The 23,989-nt window shown below is 38.0% G+C and overlaps 16 protein-coding genes across 16 annotated transcripts; 9 read left to right on the top strand and 7 right to left on the bottom strand.

Moving 5' to 3' along the window:
* Positions 1-838: 838 nt before the first annotated feature.
* On the bottom strand, positions 839-2,578 carry WALSEDRAFT_64393 (CNDP dipeptidase; the record flags this gene model as incomplete). Its single annotated transcript, XM_006958410.1, has 8 exons — positions 839-963; positions 1,009-1,078; positions 1,130-1,528; positions 1,576-1,721; positions 1,765-2,055; positions 2,102-2,205; positions 2,253-2,433; positions 2,479-2,578. 8 exons carry the CDS (start codon positions 2,576-2,578, stop codon positions 839-841), a joined length of 1,416 nt encoding a protein of 471 aa, XP_006958472.1.
* A 353-nt stretch (positions 2,579-2,931) lies between these two features.
* WALSEDRAFT_60434 (hypothetical protein) lies at positions 2,932-4,032 on the top strand. Its single transcript, XM_006958409.1, has 4 exons — positions 2,932-3,185; positions 3,238-3,409; positions 3,456-3,586; positions 3,636-4,032. Exons 1-4 carry the CDS (start codon positions 2,970-2,972, stop codon positions 3,885-3,887), a joined length of 771 nt encoding a protein of 256 aa, XP_006958471.1. The 5' UTR covers positions 2,932-2,969; the 3' UTR covers positions 3,888-4,032.
* Positions 4,033-4,052: 20 nt separating this feature from the next.
* On the top strand, positions 4,053-5,012 carry WALSEDRAFT_28794 (hypothetical protein; the record flags this gene model as incomplete). Its single annotated transcript, XM_006958408.1, has 6 exons — positions 4,053-4,217; positions 4,268-4,324; positions 4,373-4,504; positions 4,544-4,690; positions 4,734-4,922; positions 4,986-5,012. 6 exons carry the CDS (start codon positions 4,053-4,055, stop codon positions 5,010-5,012), a joined length of 717 nt encoding a protein of 238 aa, XP_006958470.1.
* A 283-nt stretch (positions 5,013-5,295) lies between these two features.
* WALSEDRAFT_32637 (hypothetical protein) lies at positions 5,296-6,172 on the top strand. Its single transcript, XM_006958407.1, has 5 exons — positions 5,296-5,388; positions 5,432-5,460; positions 5,508-5,561; positions 5,610-5,927; positions 5,971-6,172. The coding sequence occupies exons 4-5, from the start codon at positions 5,748-5,750 to the stop codon at positions 6,133-6,135; spliced, it is 345 nt and encodes a 114-aa protein (XP_006958469.1). The 5' UTR covers positions 5,296-5,388; positions 5,432-5,460; positions 5,508-5,561; positions 5,610-5,747; the 3' UTR covers positions 6,136-6,172.
* A 353-nt stretch (positions 6,173-6,525) lies between these two features.
* WALSEDRAFT_60433 (hypothetical protein) lies at positions 6,526-7,524 on the top strand. The gene is made up of 5 exons (XM_006958406.1): positions 6,526-6,616; positions 6,659-6,687; positions 6,733-6,789; positions 6,839-7,156; positions 7,200-7,524. Exons 1-5 carry the CDS (start codon positions 6,532-6,534, stop codon positions 7,308-7,310), a joined length of 600 nt encoding a protein of 199 aa, XP_006958468.1. The 5' UTR covers positions 6,526-6,531; the 3' UTR covers positions 7,311-7,524.
* A 233-nt stretch (positions 7,525-7,757) lies between these two features.
* Positions 7,758-9,465, top strand: WALSEDRAFT_69012 (hypothetical protein). Its single transcript, XM_006958405.1, has 4 exons — positions 7,758-7,864; positions 7,908-7,936; positions 7,983-8,403; positions 8,455-9,465. Exons 3-4 carry the CDS (start codon positions 8,200-8,202, stop codon positions 8,596-8,598), a joined length of 348 nt encoding a protein of 115 aa, XP_006958467.1. The 5' UTR covers positions 7,758-7,864; positions 7,908-7,936; positions 7,983-8,199; the 3' UTR covers positions 8,599-9,465.
* Positions 7,810-9,674, bottom strand: WALSEDRAFT_69011 (histidinol phosphate phosphatase H; the record flags this gene model as incomplete). The annotated part of the gene is made up of 2 exons (XM_006958404.1): positions 7,810-9,465; positions 9,516-9,674. 2 exons carry the CDS (start codon positions 9,672-9,674, stop codon positions 8,680-8,682), a joined length of 945 nt encoding a protein of 314 aa, XP_006958466.1. The 3' UTR covers positions 7,810-8,679.
* Positions 9,675-9,711: 37 nt separating this feature from the next.
* Positions 9,712-13,083, top strand: WALSEDRAFT_60428 (hypothetical protein). Its single transcript, XM_006958403.1, has 8 exons — positions 9,712-9,768; positions 9,816-9,860; positions 9,909-10,071; positions 10,119-10,151; positions 10,200-10,421; positions 10,470-10,661; positions 10,710-12,951; positions 12,995-13,083. The coding sequence occupies exons 2-8, from the start codon at positions 9,834-9,836 to the stop codon at positions 13,053-13,055; spliced, it is 2,940 nt and encodes a 979-aa protein (XP_006958465.1). The 5' UTR covers positions 9,712-9,768; positions 9,816-9,833; the 3' UTR covers positions 13,056-13,083.
* Positions 13,084-13,135: 52 nt separating this feature from the next.
* Positions 13,136-13,900, top strand: WALSEDRAFT_60427 (LOC495931 protein-like protein). The gene is made up of 4 exons (XM_006958402.1): positions 13,136-13,205; positions 13,250-13,357; positions 13,409-13,563; positions 13,606-13,900. The coding sequence occupies exons 1-4, from the start codon at positions 13,148-13,150 to the stop codon at positions 13,855-13,857; spliced, it is 573 nt and encodes a 190-aa protein (XP_006958464.1). The 5' UTR covers positions 13,136-13,147; the 3' UTR covers positions 13,858-13,900.
* A 150-nt stretch (positions 13,901-14,050) lies between these two features.
* On the bottom strand, positions 14,051-14,936 carry WALSEDRAFT_57512 (hypothetical protein). Its single transcript, XM_006958401.1, has one exon. It carries the CDS (start codon positions 14,796-14,798, stop codon positions 14,088-14,090), a length of 711 nt encoding a protein of 236 aa, XP_006958463.1. The 5' UTR covers positions 14,799-14,936; the 3' UTR covers positions 14,051-14,087.
* Positions 14,937-15,091: 155 nt separating this feature from the next.
* WALSEDRAFT_64385 (hypothetical protein) lies at positions 15,092-16,718 on the bottom strand (the record flags this gene model as incomplete). The annotated part of the gene is made up of 2 exons (XM_006958400.1): positions 15,092-16,597; positions 16,647-16,718. The coding sequence occupies 2 exons, from the start codon at positions 16,716-16,718 to the stop codon at positions 15,092-15,094; spliced, it is 1,578 nt and encodes a 525-aa protein (XP_006958462.1).
* Positions 16,719-16,927: 209 nt separating this feature from the next.
* On the top strand, positions 16,928-18,206 carry WALSEDRAFT_64384 (hypothetical protein; the record flags this gene model as incomplete). Its single annotated transcript, XM_006958399.1, has 4 exons — positions 16,928-16,997; positions 17,049-17,068; positions 17,115-17,174; positions 17,223-18,206. The coding sequence occupies 4 exons, from the start codon at positions 16,928-16,930 to the stop codon at positions 18,204-18,206; spliced, it is 1,134 nt and encodes a 377-aa protein (XP_006958461.1).
* WALSEDRAFT_69007 (hypothetical protein) lies at positions 17,224-19,670 on the bottom strand (the record flags this gene model as incomplete). Its single annotated transcript, XM_006958398.1, has 1 exon — positions 17,224-19,670. One exon carries the CDS (start codon positions 19,668-19,670, stop codon positions 18,270-18,272), a length of 1,401 nt encoding a protein of 466 aa, XP_006958460.1. The 3' UTR covers positions 17,224-18,269.
* A 286-nt stretch (positions 19,671-19,956) lies between these two features.
* WALSEDRAFT_57508 (hypothetical protein) lies at positions 19,957-22,549 on the bottom strand. Its single transcript, XM_006958397.1, has 2 exons — positions 20,842-22,549; positions 19,957-20,795 (listed from the first exon to the last, which is right to left on the bottom strand). The coding sequence occupies exons 1-2, from the start codon at positions 22,057-22,059 to the stop codon at positions 20,085-20,087; spliced, it is 1,929 nt and encodes a 642-aa protein (XP_006958459.1). The 5' UTR covers positions 22,060-22,549; the 3' UTR covers positions 19,957-20,084.
* WALSEDRAFT_4247 (hypothetical protein) lies at positions 22,121-22,549 on the bottom strand (the record flags this gene model as incomplete). Its single annotated transcript, XM_006958346.1, has 1 exon — positions 22,121-22,549. A coding segment is annotated over one exon (429 nt), but the record flags the coding sequence as incomplete, so codon positions are not given.
* A 294-nt stretch (positions 22,550-22,843) lies between these two features.
* On the top strand, positions 22,844-23,853 carry WALSEDRAFT_60425 (hypothetical protein). The gene is made up of 2 exons (XM_006958396.1): positions 22,844-23,293; positions 23,342-23,853. Exons 1-2 carry the CDS (start codon positions 22,946-22,948, stop codon positions 23,684-23,686), a joined length of 693 nt encoding a protein of 230 aa, XP_006958458.1. The 5' UTR covers positions 22,844-22,945; the 3' UTR covers positions 23,687-23,853.
* Positions 23,854-23,989: the final 136 nt, after the last annotated feature.

Here is a 23,989-nt window from a genome sequence, read left to right as displayed (position 1 = left end):
CATATGAAACAGCTGCGTGTTTTTCTCGCGTGCTATCAACGACCCTTATCAGATACTTTATGAAACCTCAAGGTACCACCTAGAACAGAAACTGACGCAACAAATTAATGAAGATGGTACCCATCCGCTGCATTCCAAGTTGCTAGCTTCTCAATAATGTTTGAAGTAACGCTCTTTATGCGTTAATCTCTCGGTACTACAAGACATGGTCTATTAACTAAAAAATAACTCATATTTCCAAAAGAAGATAAAAGTAAAATTAAATACAATAAAGACAGTTGACATCTAGGAAAGCTTCAAAAAGTCAATTCAGACTATATCGTTGTCAAAGAGGTCAGATTGCTGATGACATCATTAGTACGATAAGAAATTTTAAATATTAGCAAAGAGTTATTTAATGATTGTTGAATATAAACAATAAAGACGGAGACATGAATGATTACAATTATCTAAAATAGTATACTTCTATAAGGAGTATCACTATTCCAAGACATAACTTCCTTCATTACTCGCTTTCGTACACTCATTACCCAAAGGGTCTAGGTGTCTCGTATTTCAGATATACTATCATATACAGCATGGCAACCTACTCCCTTGGATTGAAGGTACTTAATGTATATGCAAAATACATTCAAGATGCTAATCTCGATGCTCAACGGACATATCAGAAGGTAGATACTTACTATGTTTGTACGCAATTATAGGGATATAAGATGCTCGGATATCTATAAACAGCACACTAATTATTTTAAAGCAACAATACATCCCATGTTATACAGGAGGTAGTATATATAATGTTCATTATTGTGCAATCCATTCAGTATTCATCTAATTCATCTTAGTCATGAGTTGCAACATTCTCGAGATATTCAGCGAAGACCTTTGTGCCCTCAATGAAGTTAGAAATGTTGAGCTTCTCGTTGGTTGAGTGTGCACCATCGTCAGATCTGCCCATTGGCAACACTGTTCATCATTAGAGAGTAGAGTTATGCCAAGGAATAAACCCACAGCAGACATTTACTTTGAGACTTTCATCGAATGTGAGAGTAACTGGTATACTACCACCCTCTTTGGTGAGCTGTTTTATTCGTTTATTAAACTTTCACTCGAAATCTCAACATTTACTCACATCTGGTTCCACACCAAAGACAGACTTGACTGCCTTAGCTGCAGCACGGAAATTCCAATGGTTTGGATCGGCTGCCCATGCAGGACCTGCTGAAAGTTGTACGACTTCGAAATTGCTGCGTGAGTTGAGTTTAGCGAATTCGCTGTTCAAATGCTTCTTGACAAGTTCTTCAAGCTTTTGGATGTCCATATTTGGTACGGTTCTGATAGAGAATTTACCCTTGACCCCTGCTGGAATTACGGTCTTTGCACCACCGCCATAAAATGCACCTTCGATACCATGTAATGACAAAGATGGATATCTCATTCTGTTCATGAGGATCGTTGCCTTATCATCTGAGACGGTAATTGGCTTTGATGCGATGCTGTCTTGGTATTCCTTTACATCGAAATCCATGTTCTAATGCATTTTTAGTGAGTAGTACGATCGAATAAATCCTAACTGACCTTGTATCTGGCTAACTCTTCATCTGTGAGTGGCTGAACCATTTCGTATAATCCTGGTATCGTGATCTTGCCATCTGTGTTGACAAGAGTACCCATGACCTTGATGAGATCTGTCATTGGTTCGTGGACAGTACCACCGAATACACCTATGAAATTGAGCATAGAACAATAGACTTGTAAGACACTAACCAGAGTGGAGATCAGCATTTGGACCGGAGACACAAATTTCAAAGTAAGAAACACCGCGCAAACCATATGTCAATGCTGGTTTGCGGTTTGTGAGCCAATAGTTGTCTGAAATGCAAACGGCGTCTGTTCCCTTTAAGAAGCCCTGACTTTCCTTGACGACAAGCTCGTCGAGACCTTCAGAGCCAGATTCTTCCATACCTTCGAAAACAAACTTAATGTTTACAGGAAGTGGTGTCTTGGTTTCTTTGTATGCTGATAAGGTGTTCAACCATCCAACGATTGGTCCTTTGTCTACTTCCGTATGAGTATGTATAATTATTAAAGTGTAATCACCCACCATCTGTAGAGCCTCTACCTCTCATCAAATCACCTTCTATTGTGAGTTCAAATGGCTCAGAATCCCAGCCGTCGCTTGTGTTGGCTGGTTGAACGTCGTAGTGACTGATTTTAGTAAGCTATACAATTATAGTATCATAAGTAATACGCACCCATAAATAGTAAGCGTTTTCTTGTTTGAGTCGTTGCCAACTTGTGCAAACACGACTGGGGGGAGTGGGATGGTCTCTCCCTCTAACTCTTGAGTGCCGATATCGATAAGTTTAACATCAGCGTTTAGTTCTTCCAATTGAGATTTCAACCAGTGTCCCATACGGATAACCTGGTCCCTGCCTATATGAAGACGTCAGATGAGTATGACACTTATGAGGCTATTACGTTTTATTTCACCGGAGACTGATGGGATCTCAACGGCCTCTCTTAATCTCTTAATAAATGCGTCTTTATGCTCTTCAATGTATCTTGATACCGTAGACATTGTGGTAGTTGTAAGCTAAGAGATATATCCGTCTGTATAAAGGTATATAGTAGTTTTATTATACAAATTAATTAGATTCGCAATATCTCCACCTGTATTCGTTATATTAAACACTCTAATTGTGAAACCCCCAATTGTCCGCTTTAAACGCTTATTTGTTATTTCTATCTAAAAATATTACTTCATTGTTCATCGATTATCTACATCCCTAAAATTAGCATACCAGTATATTTATATCTCCAGATACAAAGTCTAACATAGATTAAACTATCTAAGCTTTTATTATTGCTTACCAAATTTGGTAACGACCGCAGACCTATCACATACTTCTTGAAGTCATACCATCACGATGGCGACAAACTATCAAAGCCCACCAAGCTACAATAGCGTAATGCAGAGAATGAACAATAGTTTTAATCACTCCTTAAGACCATTAGCAATCTTTGTGAGCTTTGTAGGCTTGATTTATTGCGTAGTTAGAGGCGCTTCTTTACTCAAAGATAGCACTGATTCTGCATCTGAATTACGTACAGCAGATATCGCTTTAGGTGCTATATACCTCGGTTTAAGCGTCTTTGAGCTCTTCGGTATCATCGTAGCAGTTAAAGTGCGTTATCTTTTTATACTCACACGATGCACCGCTTATATTTTAACAACAGAAATCACCTCGTACTGTGGCTTTATATGCTAAATCTATCATTGGCGCTGGTTTTATCATATCCTCACTCGAAATCGCTGCCTTAATCGTGCACATTAAGCTCAAGAGTGAGAGCATAGACCACTGCAAGAATAGATTGTCAGATGAGGACGATCAAACGAGAGTCGATGATTGTGAGTTCTTTGTTATTATATTAAGCGATCTCTCATCGCAATCTAGTCTGTAACGACGACTGGAGTCGCGGTGTATGGGTACACGCGATTTGGATGGCTGTTATCATCGTTTTGGCTATCATATTCATAGGTTTGTGGTGGAGATACAAAAATCAATTGCAAAATAATGCGTATCACGTTAGTTCGGCTTTATTCGTCGCTGTAAATAGTCTAACTCCACCTACAGGTTCCGAAGGAGAATGAGCCACAGCAGCCACAAGCATATCCATTGCAGGCTAACCTACGCTATGCGCCTACTCTGTCGTACGCTCCAAGTCGCAACCAGCCAGATTATGTGCCACCATATCCTACAGATGCCGCGCCTCCTTACGACGCCAAGGATTATAGAGAGGACAAAGAATTCCAAGATGTACCTTTCCATAACGATGCAAGTTCATCCAATCTCAATTTAAACAGACAGAACCACCATGCAGTTTAGTTCTAACTTATCGATACGTAACAGACAATTATCAAGACATTCAGTAAACAGACTAACACAGAGGCAGCTATATGCTGACTAAATTATTAAGTTAAGCTAAATTATTTGTTTTCGCTTTGTATTTATAAATGAATGTATGATTTCTTTTCTTATTATAAGTCCTCCATGACGGATACAAGAGATACGAAAAGAGTGCAAAATCTAGTACGGAAATACTATTGTGGGCCTCTAGCTAGGTTATCACTAGTTGGATTAATAGCTTGTCAGTATGCTACACTTAGAACGCTAATTCTAAATGCATTCAGGTTTATTTTACCTTACAAGGCAGACGTACGTGAGTAAAAATAACAAGAACAGGCTGTTGTTAAATTTACAATCAGATAAGTTTCAATAGTATGTCATTTAATAGGAATACTGTTATGGCAGATGCAGGATCCGTTAGTAAACATACTTCATAGAAGTACAGCATTAATTAAACTATTCAGTACATCGCAGGAATTCAATATGGCTCATTTGCAATCGCAGAGGTCAAACATGTCTTCTGCCGCCTTAGATATAAGAAACATTACGCTGACCAGATAGTCGCAGACTCAGACAAACTGATATTAGGCAGATTTGTACGTCTGTTAATCGTAGCTTTTGTTGTCATCTTCAAGACATTCAGAGCATTCTTTCTTAACCACCAAGATGATATCGCAATCAACCTTACCATCTATGATCTTCTAAGTGCAGGAATTGTTGCAGGTTTGATCTTCTCACTCGATATTGCATATCTACAAGAACTTTCTGAGTCTTCTACCGATGTGGGTTTTGCGAACTATGAGGATTTTCTAATAAACACTCCAGCCTGTTCAAAATGATTTGGAATCAAAAGCAGGACTTAATGCTATAGAGAAAATCGTGGAAAAGCCACTGAATGTACAAACTCCATTGAACATCGCGAAGAGCAAACCACAAGTGGAAGCCCGCGTTAATACTCTTGTTTCACAACCTATATCATCAGCCAACTCAATTCGTAAGATTTCTGGATGTATGGTATAACAAATGCATAATGTATTCGCCATCAAGTATTTTTACTTACCGTGACGTGTGCTACAGACGTTTTCACTTGAATACGAAACTTGACATTACTTTAATATAGTCCTGTCTTGTTTCCTACACCTGCTTACCTTTCTTCCATCTGTTGAGACAGTAGGTATAAGTTGGTTATACAAAATCAGGCAGTTTAAATCTAACTTAGCGGCATGTGACACAAGCAGACAATTAGCAAGACATCCAGTATACAGATGAACACAGGGGCAGCCATATGTTGACTAAGTTACGAACTCAAGCAAAACTTTTTTTTTTTTGTTTGTTTTATGTTATATGTGAATGTATATTTTCTTATCTTATTTTACGTCCGCCATGACGGAGACACCAGTGACGAAAAAAGTGCAACTTTTGGTAAGGAGATACTATTGTGGTCCTGTAGATAGATTATCATTAGTTGGATTGATCGCCAGTGAGTATGTCACATTTGAAATGCTAGTTCTCAATAAATTTAGTTATATTTTACTGTTTATGGCAACTTTATGTGTGTGAATTATGTAATACAAAGAGCCTCATTGACTTCATAATCAGCCATATGGATACAGTCTCTTTACAGAATTCACTCCCGGATCATATCTAGGATTTGTGAGTAAACATATTCATATGAGTATAATACTAAATATACTACTCTAGTTTTTAATAGGGCGTCAATATTGTGTAGTTGCATTCTCAGAAATTCAATACATCTTCTGTCGTATCAGGTACAAGAAAATCAACGCCGTCTGCATAGTTGAAAAACCAAATGAATTGATATTCGGCAGAGCTATATATATGATTGCACTCGCTTTAGCTGTCATTTTTAAGGCATCGAAAGCGTTTTTCGTAGATCTGCAAGCTGCTCTTGCCGTCAATTACATCATTTATCATCTTTTACTTACAGGAACTATCGCAATTTTCACTTATTTACTTGATATTACGTATCTACAAGAACACTCTGAGGATTTTCATGACGTGAGTTTGCTAATTAAAAGTAATTCGCTAACAAACAATTAAGCTTGTTCAAAATGATTTGGAATCAAGAGCAGGATTAGAGGCCATTAAGCAAATCGTATGGAAGTTTTCAGGTATACAAACAGCACCAAATGGCACGAACAACAAACCACCAGGTGAAGACAGTGCTAATAATCTCGACCCAGAACCTACTTCACAAGCCAAATAACTAAGTAAGATTTCTGTATGTATGGTATAATAAATGCATAAAAGACATTATTGTGTATATTCCTAATTGCAACTCGATTACACGTGCCCAGAATCGTCGTCAGTTAACCACTTGTCCTCATATTTCTTTGCAATAGTCCTGCCGGATTTTACTGTTACGAATGTATTTTTCTCACATCCCTTGAAAATTATCAGATACATAAACAGAACCATGATGCAGTTCAGTTTAAAGATGTGACATAAGCAGACAATACCAAGACATTCAGTATACATTTAACACATAAGCAGCTACGTACCGATTAGATTATTGACTCAAGGTAGATTAATTATGTCCGCTTTGTGCTATAAGTGAATGTATAATCTCTTATCTTATTTTACGTCCGCCATGACGGAAAAAATGATGACGAAAAGAGTGCAGAAATTAGTACGCAGATGCTACTGTGGGACCCTAGACAGTTTATCTTTGGCTGGATTGTCTGCTTGTGAGTGCGCTACATTCGAAACTTGATTCTCAATAAAACTAGGTATACTTTACGGTATATGGCAGTTTTGGGTGAGTAGTTAAGCAACATGAAAATGCTATTAAGTTTATAACCAGATAAACGTCGATGCTATGTCATTTAAGGGAAATAATTTTATGTCAGTTGCAGGATTCGTGAGTAAACACACTTCATGTAAGTATGATATTAACTAAACCTATTCAGTATTTATCAGGGGTTTACTATGGCGCATTGGCAATGACAGAAGCCAAGCATATCTTCCGTCGCATCATATATAAAAAGGATTACGCTGTTCAGATGATTGCAGAATCAGATAGGCTCCTAATAAGAAGAGCTGTATATTTGATAATACTCGTTCCAATCGTCGTTTTTAAGGCATTCAAAGCATTCTTTGTCTACCATCAAGATGATATCGCTATCAATCTTATCATCTACAATCTTCTGGGTGCAGGAGTTTTCGCAATTTTGACCTTTTCACTCGATATTGCATACTTAAAAGAACTATCCGAGTCTCATTCTGATGTGGGTTTTGTTAGCTACGAGGATTATCTAACAAACACTCCAGCCTGTTCAGAATGATTTGGAATCAAAAACAGGACCTAACGTCATAGAGAAGATCGAGGAAACGCAATTGAATGTACAAACTCCATCGGATATCACGAAGAGCAAGCCATAATTGGAAGTCAGCGTAAATACTCGTCTCACAACCTAGATCATCAGCCGTCTACCTACGTAACATTACTGGATGTGTAGTATAATAAATGCATAATATAGAGGCCATTGAGTGTTTTTACGCGTCATGACATGTTTTCCAGAAGTTGTCGTTCGAATAAAAACTCCACATTTCTTTACCTTAGTTCTGTCATGTTTCCTATACCTGCTATACCGTTCTGGCATCTCTAGATATAATACGTATCAGTTACATAGACAAAGTCATCCCGCTCTTTATTTCTAACTTAACAATATGTGACGTAAGCAGACAATTACAACAGATAATTATCAAGACATTCAGGGTATACACAATCCAATACATAGTTGTATGCTGACTGAATTATTAAGTTAATCTAGTTTATTTATTTTGCTTTGTATTTATAAATGAATCTAAAATCTCTTATCTTGTTTTACGTCCGCCATGACGGACACACCGGTAACGAAAAGAGTGCAAAGTTTTGTACGCAGATACTATTGCGGGCCTCTAGATAGGTTTGTCACTTGCTTTTTTAACTTTTGGTGAGTGTACTAAATGTAGAATGCTAATTTTAAATACATTTAGGTATATTCTACGGTCTATGGCAATCTTATGCAAGTAAAGAAAGAAATAACAGGCTGTTATTAACAGAGAAAATAGATAGAGTATTACAATTGGAGTTCAACAGGAGAACAGTTTAGACCATTTACGGATTACGTGAGTAAACACACCACAGGTCTATGAAACTAAATGAACAACCGAGTATCTAATAGCGTGCCACTACTTTGTATTTGCTGTTCTAGAAGCAAAACATGTATTCTGCCGCATTAGATATACAAAAGATCATGCCGACCAAACAATTGCGCAACCAGGCAAAATGTTGGATCACAGATTTACACGTTTGATAGGAATAGCTTTGGTTGTCATTTATAAGGTATATAAGTCATTATTCGTATATCACCAAATTGTTACCGCTATCAATCTAATTATGTATAATCTCTTAGTGGTAGAAAGTATTGCAGTTTTGGCCTTCTCACTCGATATTGCATATCTACAAGAACTCTCTGAAACTTCTTCCGATGTGGGTTTCGCTAGTTCGCTAACCTTGAAGACTGCCTAACAAACAATCCAGCTTGTTGAAGGTGATTTGGAATCTAAAGCAGGATTAACCGTCGTCGAGAAAATCACGGAAAAGTCATCGAGTGTGCAGACTCCACTGAATGTCACAGAAATCGAAACACAACGGCAAATGAGCATTAATACTCTCATCTCATAACCTATCAGCAGCCAAGGCACTTGTCAAGCTTTCTGGTGTATGGTATGATAAATGCATAATATAGACTCTAATAAACATTTTTTACTTCCAACTTGGATTGCACGTACTCCAGAAGATGTCAGTCGACCACTTGCCTTCATATTTCTTCGCGATGGTCCTGCCACGCCTTCCTGCGCTTGGTGTGCCTTTCTCACATCTCTCGAGATAGTAAATATCGGTTACATCATGTGATTTCAAGTACTCGAATACGCGCCAGTAATTCAAACCAACATTTTCAGGCGTATGTGTGTCATCCGATAAAGTAAGCCTAGCACCGTTATTCCTTATTATCGAGAGTATATCTGACGCAGGATATGGCACCACCCATCCTTTTCTGATAGCAGCTGCATTCACTTCGATTAAACCGCCATAACTAGCGACATGCTTGACAATATCCTCTATGAGTTTCCAAGCGTCTGGGTAGTTATTTAACGCGACATTTGGTTCATAGAGCCTTATCAGGTCGATGTGGCCAACTACCTCTGGTTCGAGTGTCTTGACTAGATGGAGAAGACGACTGTAGTATTCGCTATATAGACTCTTTCGTGTTGCAGCAGTCTCTAGGGCGCTGTCAAACGTCTGCTTGTCAAAATCTATTGGTGTCTCGAATGCATGGTGTACTGAACCAACGATGTATTCAATTGGTGTTGACGTATTCTCATATCGGGCTATCAAGTCCTCTGTACCGATAAGATCCTGTTCTGTGACGTAATCTGTTTCTAATCCTACCAGTAAGTCTATGCTATTCTTATAGTTTTCTCTTAACTTGTGTGCGTGACTGAGGTAATCTTCGAAAATAGACATTGTATCTTCTGGTTTTAGATCGCTCTTTTTGACTTGAGTAAGTGGAATATGTAATAAATAAATAATATACACACCTCCTCTGGATATAAATCCTGTTTCCTATATCTCGGTGCATGTTCACTCAAGCCAAACAGTCTGAAGTTCTTATCAATTGCTGATTTAATAACATCCTCTAAATCCCCTTTAGCGTGTCTACAAAATTGACCTGAATGTGAGTGATGTGAGAATGGCATATGAATGTTCAAGTTGAACAGTCAAGAGATGGACTTCTTTACGAATCTCTTGCATTTACCAATAAATGCAACGACGAGAAATGGCAGATCACTCGTACGTTTATTATTCTATTTATAATCCAGCCATTGATATACACCCAGCAAGAAGTCTTATCTGAAATGGAGTTGAATTGGCAGGCGATACAAGTGAGTTTAGCTTACTATACTGGATATACCATTCAATCATATTATAAGGACACTCTCAATAGACCAGATGAACGTCAATTGTTGCGCGGTATACAATCAACGGAAGTACCAAAGCGTTTGAGTAGAATAGTGGACACACTCGTCCTTGAGACAGGCAAATATCAAGATATTGAAGAATCTCCACCTGCTTTAGATTGGTTTCTCTCACAAGGTTTGCCTTCTTATCGCTTTAAACGCGTTTATCTAATATAAAAACAGACATTCTATCAAAGTTAGTTAATTTATCAGCGGGTTCGTAACACTTTGAATAGTATATTAACTCATTGAAAACCACCGCAGCTGACAGACCTGTTGGTATCAAAACAGAAGTACTCAAGGCAGTTTCAAACCTCTGTGTTACAATGCAGTCTCACTTTTTTGTCCAAGCACCAGTACATAAACCTCTAGTACAACTACTTAAGATATGTACAGGTGATAACACACCGAATATTGAAACATCAAGGGTCTTGGGTGCTGCTAGTACGGCAGCTACTTCTCAGCCATCGGAATATGAAGAGCACTGTAAGACACTACTTTCACATTAATTGCTTAGACTAACATTGCCTCTAGTGGTTGACCTCTTGTGTATCCTCTGCAACAAAATTAAATCATCTCCATCACTTCTTCACATATTCTTCATGGACAGATCATGGATAAGATACCCAACGAGAAATAGAAGGGAATCTCATGAGGATAGGCCTACGTCTCCAACATCAATGAGTACTGTCACCTCACGTGGTGCTCTCTCAAATAAATCAGACTGTAGGTTAAACTATTATGAAATGGGGATTCTCTAATTGTCCAACTTAGCTGAATTCTTACTCTTCACTTATCTGCTGCGATGGGTACATAGAGAAGGACGCACTGGTGACTTGGCACGTGCAGCTATACTTCTATTGTTTGAAGTCAGCACATCAGACAATATCAATGAAACTGAAGCTTCAAACATTGAATTATCCTCTTCCGTAGACATAAAAGCGGCTGTCGCTGAATTTATTGTGGATGGTGACCTTGCTGAGGTCCTAGCAGCTGGTTTGGGTGCTGTCTATGGTATACTTCCGACAAATTTGGCAGTCATACCGACAGATCCTCAAGATAAAGAACAAAAATCACGTTCTAATATAGTCAACAGGTTGGGCCTGGTGGCTAGTGTTGAATTATCAACCAGTATTGCCTTCCAAAATCAATTATGGGTATTTATGAGCGTATTTGAATTCACCGCTGAGATAATCAAAAGGGGTTTGAGGAGTAACAATAAATATGGCATAGCAATAGCTGAAAATATCTTAGCATCAGTCAATGATACTTTCTTTGGTAGCGTTCTCTATCCCTCAATATTGGAATGTTCGTCAATGGACTATTCAGCTGTAGCCGTAACTACCTACCTTGAAGTTATGTTAGCTTCCTTAAATAGTGGACCATTATCAGAAGCTCTATTGGATTATTTACTTGCAGATGATGATGATAACAAAGCTAAGGAGGTCAGTGATGAGAAACCAACAAAAAAACATGAGAGACGTCGTAGTACAGCTCTCGTATTGTTGCAGAGCGAAAATGCAGCGAAAGCCAAAGGCTCATCAGAATATTTCTCCTCATTAGGTAGATTCACTTTGAAGGATTTGATAACAATCAACTTGCGTTCTACTAATGATGCGACTGCAGTATCCACTGTAAAACTATTCAGTCAACTAGCTTATTCATTTGATGAGATATGCTTACCTAAGCTAATGTCTATAATACCAAAGAAAGACGCAACTGCATTCCCATATTTCCATCAATTACATAACCTCATGAAAGATTACCGTAAAAGGGAGATAAATGGAAAACAGGAGGGCTTCAATGAGGATTTATTACCTATTCCACCACCAATGAGAAATGTTGAAGTGAATGAGGACGAGTTGACTAACTATTTAATGTTGATTGGTTCTATAGACGCTCATACAACGCAAGAGATGTTATCTACAGGTTATGAACGCTACTTAGATGATGCTCAAGCTGTCATAATGTTACATCCTCAATATAAATTGGCGACCGATACAGAAAATGATGAACCTTTCCAAGCTCAACATAAATTCGATTTGAATGATAAGACGATGAATCTTATTTTGGATAGTCTGAGAAATTTCTTCGTACAGTCACTAGAAATGAATGTGTCACTGTCAGGTGCGTTAGCTTCACTCGCTTCGAACCCTAGAAGATCACTTGAAGGTTTCATGACAAAGGATTGGGTAGATGAGGATGATCCAGATTACGATGAGTCACATCCACGACCTGATAACTCTTTACCTATTGTTCTTACAATTATTCAAGATCTCGTCGATCAAATTGATGATTATCGCCTTCAAGCAAAGAACAATATCACATCACAAGATTTTGATTTCTGTTTGAGGGAGAGAAGAAGAGGTATGTTATTTAAGGAGAACCTTGAAGATGCTTTGGCTTTATTGGGTGATGTTGAACCAGCTCAACGTAATGAACTTGTCAAGCAATTCGAAGAGGGTGTTGGTAGGGGTGTCCTGAAATCTCGTAACAAACGAAGAAATCAGCAAAAGAAGAAAGATTACGGAGAGATTGGAAGAATTAGTCATAAACGATACCAAGATTCTATAGATACCGAATTTGAAAAGAGGGTTGAAAGGAATAATAGCTGGGGTATAAGTAATTTAACTGCAAAAGCAGATAAATTCATAAATAAACCTAAAACTAGATCAGCTACATCATCTTTAGCTGCTCTATTCACCAGTAATAGAAAGAAATCCCAATCGAATGAGGTTCACCAACAGAAGAGGCAAGTTAGTGCGTTTGAAGGACCCGCTACACCATTTTATGATCACTATCGACAAACTGAACAATGTTTAATTATACCGAAAGTAACTGGAAGTACTAATAGTAAACTAGAAGATGACCATATGGATAGTATACCTGAAGATGATGATAAAGAGAATAGAGCGGATAGTCGAGATACTTTGTTAGAAAAGGTCAAAGAAATCAAACCGGTAACATTATCACATTTATTAGAGAATGTTGTTATTCTCGAAGAAATGTTGAAAGAGTGAGTAAAAAGCTAAGACAAAGACATAACTGACAGCTCATAGCATCGTCGCAATAATTCAAATACGTAGATCAATCGGTATAGATCTTGTTTGTGTGTTATAATTTACTCATACACATATTTTTAATAAACATTTTTATTTCTGAAGGCATCATGTGACGTAATCACCCGATAGCGTTTTCTTACCCGATTTATCATGTCATTAAATCAGAAACACACTGCGTTGTTTGTATGCGATGTACAAGCTATTTTTTGTAGGTACTCACCCCATTAGTGGGTTTTCTAACAAGAATTCAAGCAAAAGTCATCAAGAACTTTGATGCTGTGATGGATATTACGAATAAAATGGTACAATTTTCGAAGATACTCAATTTACCTGTTTTGATATCAGAGCAAAATCCATCTTGTACGTCTAGCTAGCTGTTTCTTCCGATAAGCTAAGAACATCTACCATCAGCTCTAGGAAATACAGCACCGGAAATTAACTTCAATGAGTCGAGATTGCTAACAGAGAAACCAATTCCAAAGACTAGATTCTCTATGGTCAATGATGATGTTCTCTTTGCACTCAAAACGAGCGGTATAAGGACTGTATTGTTAGTTGGAATTGAGGTGAGTGAAACTTAAGAAAGGTAATGCCACTCAATTACATAGACACACATATGTATTCTCCAAACGTCCCTTGAGTTACTTGAAAATGGATACGAAGTCCAAATTATTCTCGATGGTGTCTCTAGTTCCCACTCAGGACATAAGAAAACAGCAATTGAGCAAATTAAGCAAGCAGGTGGTAAAATCACGACTTCAGAGACCGTACTCTTCCAGTTAATGTCTGACTCTTCAGACGAACGTTTCAAGAGTTTCCTCAAGTTAAACAAAGAATATGCAACTAAAAGCGTAAAGTAAGTATTTAATATTTGCTATTTTCAACTAAACTAATGTACTCAAGTGCACTCGACAAACTGACGAAATTGTAATTTAATTTGTATATTAATGAACAAAGGTGTTAAGCTAAATCATTCCATGGTGTGACATAACGGTATGCTTTACTTACTCCTACCTTCCTTTACAAAGTAATATTAAAATTTACTGCAAATTGCGTTGCTGTCTTGCTGCGTTACTGCGTTACTCCATTATTATTTGTCGTGAATCTCTAAAAGTTTTTCCCTAATGTAATGCGAATCATCTGGCCATTGATAAGCCTTAGCGAGTATCTCGTTAAAAGAATCAAATGACCGGATAATTGTAAAATGATCGAGACATACGACACACTTCTTCCATATAATGACGTAATTGTCAATATCATAATCGAGATTATTGTGAACGCAGTTACTAGAATGAATGAACCTTGTTATAACTTTAACATCAGGATTTGGTTGAAATAAATCGAATAGACCGATTAGATTATAGACTTGATGCTTAATAACCGACATATTGTTAAACGTAGTATCGATCGTGAGTAGAGATAAATGAGGTAATTGTAATAATCGATTCAAATAAAGTGCTAAATCTGGTATAGTTCGTACTTTTATATTAATTTGCCTTAGATGTCTATTTAACGAAGGGTCACAAAGTCTAGCAAGTGTATTGATGCAACTAGCTTTATCTGTTTGATAGACTAATCTTTCAAGATTTGGTAACTTTAACAAAGCTTTAAGCGTCTGTAATTCCACGCTTGTGGTATTACCGTAATGTTTGTATCGTAATTGTATGATATGCTTAGATTTTGATGTATCATTTACAAAATCAACCAGAAACTGAGAAAATCGTTTAAGTGTAGCATGGTGTATCCTTTCCATATTAAATGAATCAAAGGTAGGTGCATTATGACTCGCTATACCTTTCATTGGAGGATGTGAACGTAAGTGATAACAGCGTCGACAGGTGAGTGATAACTTGCTTGCATCTTCCGTTATAATAAATAAAATCTCATCAGGCAGTGTTAATATCGTTGGCTTTGTATCATCGTATTTATTCGTACTTCTCTTCATTGCATCATCAACGTTAAAGATAAGATATAAAATTAAATAAATGAGTGTAAATATCTTATGTAGAGAACATAATTAATTAATATATTATATTTGGTATATAATTATCGAGGAAAAACCACGTAAAAAGAAATCTATAAAGATGAGACAATTTAGTTGTCATCCTCTTCTTCTTCGTCGAGAAGAGCCATGATAAGGTCGTCAGCCCATTGGACAAACTCAGAGTCACCTTCGAATGCCTTTGCGAGTTCCTCATCCTTCTCCAAGACACCCAATTCTTTGTCGAAGATTGAAGTGTAGGTCTTGAACTCATCGTCTGTCAATAAAGCCGCATCAAGAGTTTGTTCGATCTCCTTTCTGTTGAAGTTTGGTCCACCAACGATAAAGATCTCTTGACGTCTGTCACCGAATTTACCGTCAAAGACAACTTCTCTGACATACTTTTGCTCATCTGGAGTAACTTGAGCGAGGTCCTCTTCTGGGATCTTTGAGTACCACATTTCACCTGAAGCTGCGCTCAATACAGGGCCAGAAGATTGGAGAGCACCACCGACGGCGACTCTTGAAGCAATCCAAAAGCTACCCTTAGCTCTGAGGAGGGAAGCGAATACACCCTTTTGCTTTCTTGATGATGCATCGACGAGGTTCTCAGTTGTGATTTCATCAAGTGGTGCTTCTTCTTCTGCTTCAGCGACAGCCTTGCCTTTACCCTTTCCTTCATCTTCTTCAGCGTCTTCTTCTTGGTCTTCCCATTCATCATCTTGAGCTTCAGATTGTTGGATGAAGTGGAATGACTCCTTGAACAATTTGGCGAGACGTGCTGGGTGGAATGGTACTCTACGTCTGTAGACGAATGATTCAATACCGTTGTTGTTAGCGTATGAGTCACCACCTGCGGAGTTCTTGACTGCTCTTAACCATTCTGGGTTGAATGATTCTACTGGGGTGAACAAACCAGCGTTGATAACATCCTTAGCTTCGATAGCTGAGTTATCAATTTCAATAACTTTAGCGCGCTTGTTGAGAGCCTTGATGACACCGTGAGCTTGTTGCTTAACTTCTGCGCTAGCCTTTGAAGCGTTGTTGAGGTAAATGGCGTCTGCAAATTCGATTTGGGCGATGAGCGCATCTGTGAGGGTAGATTCTTCTTCTTCATCTTCCTCGTCGTCCTTCTTAGAGCCATCACCGACGAACTCAGTGGAGTGGAAGTCGCTCAATACTGTTTCAGCGTTGACGATAGTAACAGCTGAATCGACCTTGACAAATTTGTTAAGACCACCTTCCTTCATGATTTGCTTTACTTTCTCGGAAGCAATACGGTCGTGCTCGTCGATTTCTAAACCTTCTTCATCTGCTTCTTCATCGTCTTCTTCGTCATCTTCCATTTCAGCAGAGAATGTTTCAGCGAGTTCTTCTGGGTCTGCTGCATCTGATGCTTCTACGATGATGTATCCGTATTTTTCAGACTTTGCGAGATCGTATACTTGGCCCATAAGTTCAGAACGGAGGCTGCAGCATACACATCCATCTTTGAGTTGAATGCAGTCATCTTCTGCGAGTTGTACAGCATTAGCGTCTGCTAAATCCTTAATTTTTTGTACATCCTGTGTAAGTACGACAGTCTTCAAATCTGAACCGCTTTTGAGAATGTTTGCAACCTGTGGAGAAATCAGCCGCTAGCTTTACAGAGAAAGAGAAAAAACGTACAGCTTCAGATTTACCGTTAGATTTGAAACCTGAAACGATAGTAATTGGTACACGTTTATCTACGCCTGACATTTTTTGAGATTGTCTTCTTAAAGAGAGAAGAAGGCAAGTTTTTTTTATCTGAAGGCGGAAAAAATAAAATACAGAGCATCGCGCACGAGCCTTCTACGATAGTGTTTGTATATTAAATCAACTGCTGATGTCTACGATAGCCCGCCGGCAATGTGGTTGCTCACAGGATATAAACGAGACAGTCGATTGCCGAACGTTAGATTCATACCATGAGGAACATTATACGAACAATAACGACTAATGCACGTAGACTGGAAAGTCTTGGACGCGATTTCAGGAGTGAGGAGCCCTTTATAACTCATAGTAATATCAATAACTGATAACTTACAGCCGACACGATAACAGCACCAGTAAGAGTGATAAAACCAATCTTTCGAGTAACTAATAATAGTAAAGACTGATGAAATGCTTGCGTATTCCGTCAAACACTCTAGCCGTGGTGATGACGTTTATGGCGTGAGTCTCACAAACTCATTGAAGAACGCTAATTGATTACGTTGATAGGAGGATGAAAGTACTAGTAACTTTGAGAAGAAGATTGCGAAGATGACTGGTAAACCTGCTGCTATGTTTTGCGTCTCTGGTACTATGTCTAATCAAATTGGATTGCGCACCCATTTGCATCAACCACCACATAGCGTACTTTGCGATGCACACGCTCATATCTACAAGTATGAAGCTGGTGGTCTTGCTTTCCATTCTCAGGCACAAATTACACCAGTTGAGCCCACAAATGGGCATCATTTACAGCTTAATGATATACAAGCCCATGCGACACTCGAAGATGATATACATTATGCTCCAACCCGTATAATTAGTCTTGAAAATACCAAGAATGGTCTGGTTTTCCCACAAAGTGAAACAAAAAAGATATCTGAATGGGCGTCCAGCAACAATTTGATTATGCACCTCGATGGTGCGCGCATATGGAATGTTAGCGCAGCTACAGGTTTATCTATCGATAAACTTTGCCAGCCATACGATAGCGTTAGTCTCTGTCTAAGCAAGGGTATTGGTGCACCTATTGGTTCCATTCTTGTCGGAAGTGAAAAAGTAATCACAAAGGCAAAATGGTTTAGAAAGCTTTTCGGTGGTGGTATCCGTCAATCTGGATTTCTTGCGGAGGCTGCTGACTTTGCTCTCGAGAATCATTTCCCACTTTTACCAAAGACGCACGAACGAGCTAAGAGAATAGCAGAGGGCTTCGAACAAGCTAAAATTAGAATTATATCACCTGTTGAAACATCCATGGTTTTCTTTGATAGCTCAACAATTGGATTCAGCCTTGAGGAATTCATTCAACGCGTCAAAGATCGGGCTGGAATAACGATTAGTTCCAACAGAATAGTCGTACACCATCAAATTACTGATGAAGCTGTTGAAAATCTTGTTCAAGTCGCAATTGAGATGTCACAGGAGAAGAGAAATCCATTGTCATCAGCGATCGGACAATTTGGTCAAATTTACCAGCGTTTCAAGACTAATTAGTTTGCTTTTTCGAGAACAATTGTACATATAAATGAAATAGATGCATAGAAATCACAACAAATTCTACCGTTGAGGTGTCGGCGTCCAGCCTTTGTCTTTCCGTCGTATATCTGGTGACTGACGGACACTGCGAAATGATGATGGTGTTGCTTCTGCATTTGTTCGTCTCCTCTTGGTCTTCTCTAGCAGAGCGTGTCCAGCGGGGCTAAGTGAAACGCCTCGGGGTGTCCTACTAGTTGGTGTTGATTGAGCTGGCGTCTGCTTCGTCTTGACGTGGGAAGCCAGTTGATGACCTAGTCTGTCTCGCCTACTAATCTTTGGTATCTTGAAATCGCCAGCTGAAGGTAATTTGAGTACTTGAATAGTTTTATAAGCATAATACCTACAATTGTCATATTCATCCTCCTCATCAAGTCGTCTGGGTGTACCCGACAGCGTTCCACTCACCATCATGGAGTTAATACTCGAAGACGGTAACTGATGTGCACGTGGTGAAGGCATGCTTTCGACGAACTTATAACCGCCAATATGAGGAGTGCTTGAACCAGCGTCCGAAGAAGTAGAAGATGTAGCGTTAACGGCAGCATTGATTTGTGCTGTACTAGCCATACTGCTACTCATATTATCGTCATCATCATTACTCATCCTCGTAGCGGCATAATTAGTCACTCTATTCTGCCTATTTTCAGCTTCTTTGTCTACCAAAGCAAGATAGTTAGGTGTATTCGTATCTGGATTAAACATCAGGTTGTTTGTAGCCGTAAATCCCCACGTATCTACGCCAGCTTTACGCACATCTTTGCTAGAAGAAGGTACAAGAGACATGCCCTCTTTAGGAGCCTTCTCTAGACCCAACTGTACTTGCTGATTGATAGCTTTTTCTCTCCGTACGAGTGCCTGCTCGTTTCCTTCACCACCAAAATCACTGATATCGTTCACGCCGATATTACTCTCTAGCAATCGTTTCTCACCATCTGCTAAGATTGAACTGACATCTTCGATCTGCCGTGAAAGCCTGTCGCCACTTTCTATCCTCCGTTGATTGGCGAGTAATTCTGCGTTGTATGCCCATGCATAGCGTTCACGACGTTTGAGGTTAGCCTTATGAAGGAGGTAGCTAAAGCTGGCATTATCCTCTGATGTGAATTTCGATTGGAACTGCTCTAGTGACATCCTACTGTAATCGTACTCTATATGTTGCGAGTCTGTTTCCTCATCTGCGGCTTTATTTCCCACCCAATTATTAATATCGTAGCTCAAATCATCTGCCTTCTTGAGATCTGGGAAGAAATCTCTCTTTATTATGTCACTTAAGGCTTTGGTGTAGGCTTCTTCAGATAAGACGATTTGCGAATTGAGTGATGTTTTTAAAGTTTTTGGTATAACTAGCGCATTATTCTGCTTCGCTGTTGTACTACTCGTTGGTGTAGGCGTATATCTAGGATCATCACGATGATCTCTCATGAGTGTAGTGGATTAAGAAGTGTAGTAGCATTATAGAATGATATATTCTTATTTGATGTATGCAGCTGGATACAAACACCCAAATATCCGATCTTGTCATAATAGCGTCTTTGATTTCTGGATGTAACTCTTGGCAGTATTTGTCAATCAGTGGGAATTATCAATACACTATATTTTTCAATAACTTCGTGAGTTCATTCTCCTATACGACGTTATGCATAATTCAGAACCTGAACCTTACAAGTAGAGCGATTCGCATCAATTTGTTATCTGATATTCTCAACAATTCACAAGGGGGAGGTATTATTTATTAGGGTGAACAAACTAAATGGTGTGCGTGCTTATAACATCTAGATAAAACATGCAAACTTCCTTTTTATCGCAATTATATGTAATATTTTCTAAAGTAAAATTCTAATCATTCAATGATATCGTATTACTAGGCGATACAATTTCCTTGCTTGTTCTACCTCCCAAACTCCAATTCCTTGCGTGTCTATGTATAGCATCAGGCATTTTGACTAAAGATATATGACCATAATTTGGCGACCTATTTGAATATTCTTCAGTTTCAGAAGCACATCTAGATCTTCTACGTTCTTCAATATCAGATGTACATACTCCTATGTCTTGAGTTGGTTGTAAATCAATTGAATTTGTTGTATTGTTATTCGTAGACAAATCTGCCGTTGTTGGTAAACTGTTGTTGATGTAATTTGAACTATTGAGACTCATAGCTGATCGCGTTTTCTTTGTTAATTTCCGTTCGGCGCTTGATAACGGCTGCTCATCTTGTACATACATAGATTGAGACTTTGAACGTATTCTCATAGCTTCCGAATGAGATGCAGCTGCTCTCAAACCAACCTTCATCATACGAGCTTCTAACTTTTCTTCAACAACCAAGTCCAACTCTAAGGCTGACTTTATAGAAATGTACTTGAACTCGTCGATTCTAAGGGTATCTAATTTTTTTAATAAACTTGGTAGATAATCATTCACGAGTTTACTCTTGGTTGATCTTCTAAATGGTGTTAAAGTGCTAACTAATCTAATAGAGTTTATTGTGTTGTTTAAATCAGTTGATAAAGCGTCCAGCGCACTCTTTAAATGGTTTATCTTTGACTGTCAAGGGTATTAGACGTGTTATATTTAGAAACCATTAACCTACCTTAAGGATATATGATCGTGATTGTATGTTTACAGAAGAGTTTAAATGACTATTGATAGAATCAATGGCATTATTGAAATCCGAAACTCTATTTAGAGACGGTGATGAGCTAGCATCAGTTGAACTACTATTCATAGAACCCGTTTGGGTGATAGGTGGTGCTAAATGAGTATTCCGTTGCTTAGCTTTTATACCCGCATAATATAAATGACTATCCGAAAGAGAATGACCACGTATCCTAATATTAGAATACTTGAATGCCGCAGAGTAGTTGATTAAGTTGATCCATAGGTGTAGATTTTCATCAGAGTGAGATTGTATCAGGTATTTTTTATTACGAGAAAATAAGGTAAAGGTATGAGGATGTTTCTTATAATTGTTGTCAATTAAAGCGATGGTGTCATCCAAGTGTATAATATCATCTGGTTTGAACGAGTGTTGTGAAGGAGTATCCAAGTTCCGCAAATTGAGAGAAGCATGCGTTGAGTTGCTAGTGAGATGATGTTTAACTAGGTTGTTAAATTTAAGTATTTCGGTCTTTAAATTGTTCAGAATGTTCAAATTTTTGTAAAGCAGAAGTTGAGAGCCCGTCAGAATGACGATGTAGGTTTTCCAAAGGGTATTTTTAGGTAATTTGATATTCATTTTACTATAATGAGTCAATCTAAGAAACTCATTTGTAGATAATCTAATAATAGGTGCGTTGACAAATAAACTGTTTAACTTGTGGTGTGAGTAAATAGTTGATAATGTGTAATTGTTTTCGACGTTGATTGGATCCAATTTAAATCTATCAAGATTGTTGTTGAGAATGTAACTATACGGGTGACTGTTAGGTAGCTTATCCAGATCGAGTGCTTTTATAAATGGTGTGTAACAGGTATTGTCGTAGAAATACTCCAAGATGAGGTCGTCAATTTCAATATAGTTTGTATTTTTAATAAAATCAACTTTCGACATTTTATGTTTATTAGATTTATTGAATTTATCTGTATTTAAAAGCAATAAGCTAAAGCTGAGTATATATATATTATCTAGACTAATGAAGTTATTATATTTTGAATATTCTCTACTAAAATCGTAGATATATTTATCAATCTGCTGCGTCTCAATAGGTAGGGGTTTAAACATAAGCCAGACTCTGAAACTGATATCTAAAGGCAATCTACTAAAGTGCAATTGGCTGAGCATCTTCTCTTGATTGTCCGGATGGTACATCTTCCTTTAATTCAGTCTTTGGCTCGTTCGGTAGTCTGATCTCCTCCTTCAGTCCATCAAGTTCTTGATCAAGGTCGGGATCGTGTGTGATGATTAAATTAGAAATTTCATTTTGATACTCTATTTGATCAGATAGATTATCTACTATATTATGCACCTGAGATATACTCATCTCCTTGTGCAAACCAGTTAATAACTTATTGCCCTTTTCTAGCTGTTCAACCAAGCGTTGTTGTGCAACTTGAGTCTCTATAGATGATATCAAACCCGTTAAGCTAGCTAACTGCTTCTCTATCTCTTCTTGCTTATGTATATTCTGATTTTTTATTTGTATAAATTTTTTGGCTTGGGTGACGTCATTCATCTTTAAAGCATTTTTAGCTAAATCTAAATTTAAAGCTATTAGCCTGTCTAAACTGCTTTTATATTTGTTTAATTTATCTCTTTGTAATTTATTGTCTAATAAAATTTCATCTACCTTGGATTGCTTATTACCCATTATATTTAGTATAGGAGAGAAAGTTATGCATAGTGTACATTCAAATAGAAAATTTCAGACGTAAAAATACAAAACACTGTTATGTCACATCTTAATCAAACGCACAACCTTCTTAGCTCCCCACCCCCCACGTAATCCTGAGCTGTCAAAAAAAAATTTTCACGTCCGTTAAAAAGCCCGTAAATAAATGTGTGTAAATGGAAATTAATAACGATGTATCAGTATGGACGTCCGTCTATTGGCTAAAAATTTATGCCACCTGAAACCATCTGATCGAATGTACCTCATTGAATCTTAGCGACGGTTCACTTCTTGATCTTGTTCGGGTCGTGCCAAAGTAGTGGTTGAAGTTCAACTTTGAATATCAAGCACTCTTTAACTTAAAATATGTCTATTTTAACACCACCTTCACCAATATACAAATCAAACCTTAGACAGTCTAAACTGAATAATCTACCAAACCCCCAACAAAATCCATTGGCCAGCTTATCTGCTGCGTTCATTTTCAGCTTATTCAACTGTCCATTGCACTCAACAAACTACAATAGCCCGAGTTTAGATAACTTTATAGCATACGCAATGTACAGAACTCAGCTATCAGCTGACGTTTGCTTATCCGCATTGGTCCTTTTACACAGGCTGAAAGCAAAATTTCCAAACGCCACTGGTAGTGCTGGACAGCGTTTATATTTAGCTGCATTGATGATTTCTAGTAAGGTCAACAACGATGATACTGTGAGCATACTTTACATCACTATCACACGGTCTAACAGGTCTTTTTAGTTCGCTAACAGCTCATGGCATATCGTCGCTAGAGGTCAATTTACTCTTAAAGAAATCAACCAAATGGAGAGGGAATTATTCGCTCATTTGGGATATCAAGTTACTGTGAATGAATCGGAAATAGATAATCTTAGTTATCATTTACAATCGTTCCAATCTGCGCTTTATCAAACTCCTCCTTCAACTCCTTCTGCATTCAAGAGACAAAAGTTGTATTACGGCACTGCATATCCTTCACCGCCACCAACGCCAATTCATCAAAGATCACCGCTTGTCGGTTATGCTAGCTGTAGTCAAGCTAACCCTTTCACTCAAATCAAATCACATCCACTCATTAGATCTTAGATACCCAATTATGAATCATTTAGACAATGTATCAACAGAATCTTCATTCCTTTAAACGTTTTAATCGGGTTTTCAACTTTTGGAAAGTCTTTTACTTATATTTACACTCCTCTTCTTTTGTTTGAAGATTTTCTCTATTTAGAATTTTGTACGAACAAGTATATATTACGCCCAATTTATACATTTACTTACGTTATATTTATAAATTTGCTCTATTCCGCTTTATTTCTCTCCTATTCCTACCCGTTCCGCAGTGCTGTCACGCACTGACGCTTTTGTCACACCAAACTACGGGTACGTCAG

Source organism: Wallemia mellicola (genome assembly GCF_000263375.1).
Source record: "Wallemia mellicola CBS 633.66 unplaced genomic scaffold WALSEscaffold_10, whole genome shotgun sequence".
Lineage (NCBI taxonomy): Eukaryota > Fungi > Basidiomycota > Wallemiomycetes > Wallemiales > Wallemiaceae > Wallemia > Wallemia mellicola.
Note: the sequence above shows the minus strand (reverse complement) of the source record. Positions and strands in the feature narration are given on the sequence as shown.

Bases quoted from the DNA above. Each gene is read 5' to 3' on its own strand.
- WALSEDRAFT_32637 (XM_006958407.1), top strand. From the start codon at position 5,748: ATGATTGCACTCGCTTTAGCTGTCATTTTTAAGGCATCGAAAGCGTTT. The intron at 5,928-5,970 runs GTGAGTTTGCTA...CAAACAATTAAG, and splicing joins ACTCTGAGGATTTTCATGAC to CTTGTTCAAAATGATTTGGA.
- WALSEDRAFT_60428 (XM_006958403.1), top strand. From the start codon at position 9,834: ATGGAGTTGAATTGGCAGGCGATACAA. The intron at 10,152-10,199 runs GTTCGTAACACT...AAACCACCGCAG, and splicing joins GTTAGTTAATTTATCAGCGG to CTGACAGACCTGTTGGTATC. The intron at 10,662-10,709 runs GTAGGTTAAACT...TGTCCAACTTAG, and splicing joins TCTCTCAAATAAATCAGACT to CTGAATTCTTACTCTTCACT.
- WALSEDRAFT_60433 (XM_006958406.1), top strand. From the start codon at position 6,532: ATGATGACGAAAAGAGTGCAGAAATTAGTACGCAGATGCTACTGTGGG. The intron at 6,688-6,732 runs GTGAGTAGTTAA...GTTTATAACCAG, and splicing joins ACGGTATATGGCAGTTTTGG to ATAAACGTCGATGCTATGTC. The intron at 6,790-6,838 runs GTGAGTAAACAC...AAACCTATTCAG, and splicing joins TTATGTCAGTTGCAGGATTC to TATTTATCAGGGGTTTACTA.
- WALSEDRAFT_69012 (XM_006958405.1), top strand. From the start codon at position 8,200: ATGTTGGATCACAGATTTACACGTTTGATAGGAATAGCTTTGGTTGTC. The intron at 8,404-8,454 runs GTGGGTTTCGCT...CAAACAATCCAG, and splicing joins TCTCTGAAACTTCTTCCGAT to CTTGTTGAAGGTGATTTGGA.
- WALSEDRAFT_57508 (XM_006958397.1), bottom strand. From the start codon at position 22,059: ATGTACCATCCGGACAATCAAGAGAAGATGCTCAGCCAATTGCACTTT. The intron at 20,796-20,841 runs GTAGGTTAATGG...TACCCTTGACAG, and splicing joins CACGATCATATATCCTTAAG to TCAAAGATAAACCATTTAAA.
- WALSEDRAFT_60434 (XM_006958409.1), top strand. From the start codon at position 2,970: ATGCAGAGAATGAACAATAGTTTTAATCACTCCTTAAGACCATTAGCA. The intron at 3,186-3,237 runs GTGCGTTATCTT...TTTTAACAACAG, and splicing joins GTATCATCGTAGCAGTTAAA to AAATCACCTCGTACTGTGGC. The intron at 3,410-3,455 runs GTGAGTTCTTTG...ATCGCAATCTAG, and splicing joins TCAAACGAGAGTCGATGATT to TCTGTAACGACGACTGGAGT.
- WALSEDRAFT_60425 (XM_006958396.1), top strand. From the start codon at position 22,946: ATGTCTATTTTAACACCACCTTCACCAATATACAAATCAAACCTTAGA. The intron at 23,294-23,341 runs GTGAGCATACTT...AGGTCTTTTTAG, and splicing joins AGGTCAACAACGATGATACT to TTCGCTAACAGCTCATGGCA.
- WALSEDRAFT_57512 (XM_006958401.1), bottom strand. From the start codon at position 14,798: ATGAAAGGTATAGCGAGTCATAATGCACCTACCTTTGATTCATTTAAT.
- WALSEDRAFT_60427 (XM_006958402.1), top strand. From the start codon at position 13,148: ATGTCATTAAATCAGAAACACACTGCGTTGTTTGTATGCGATGTACAA. The intron at 13,358-13,408 runs GTACGTCTAGCT...ATCTACCATCAG, and splicing joins ATCAGAGCAAAATCCATCTT to CTCTAGGAAATACAGCACCG. The intron at 13,564-13,605 runs GTGAGTGAAACT...TCAATTACATAG, and splicing joins TATTGTTAGTTGGAATTGAG to ACACACATATGTATTCTCCA.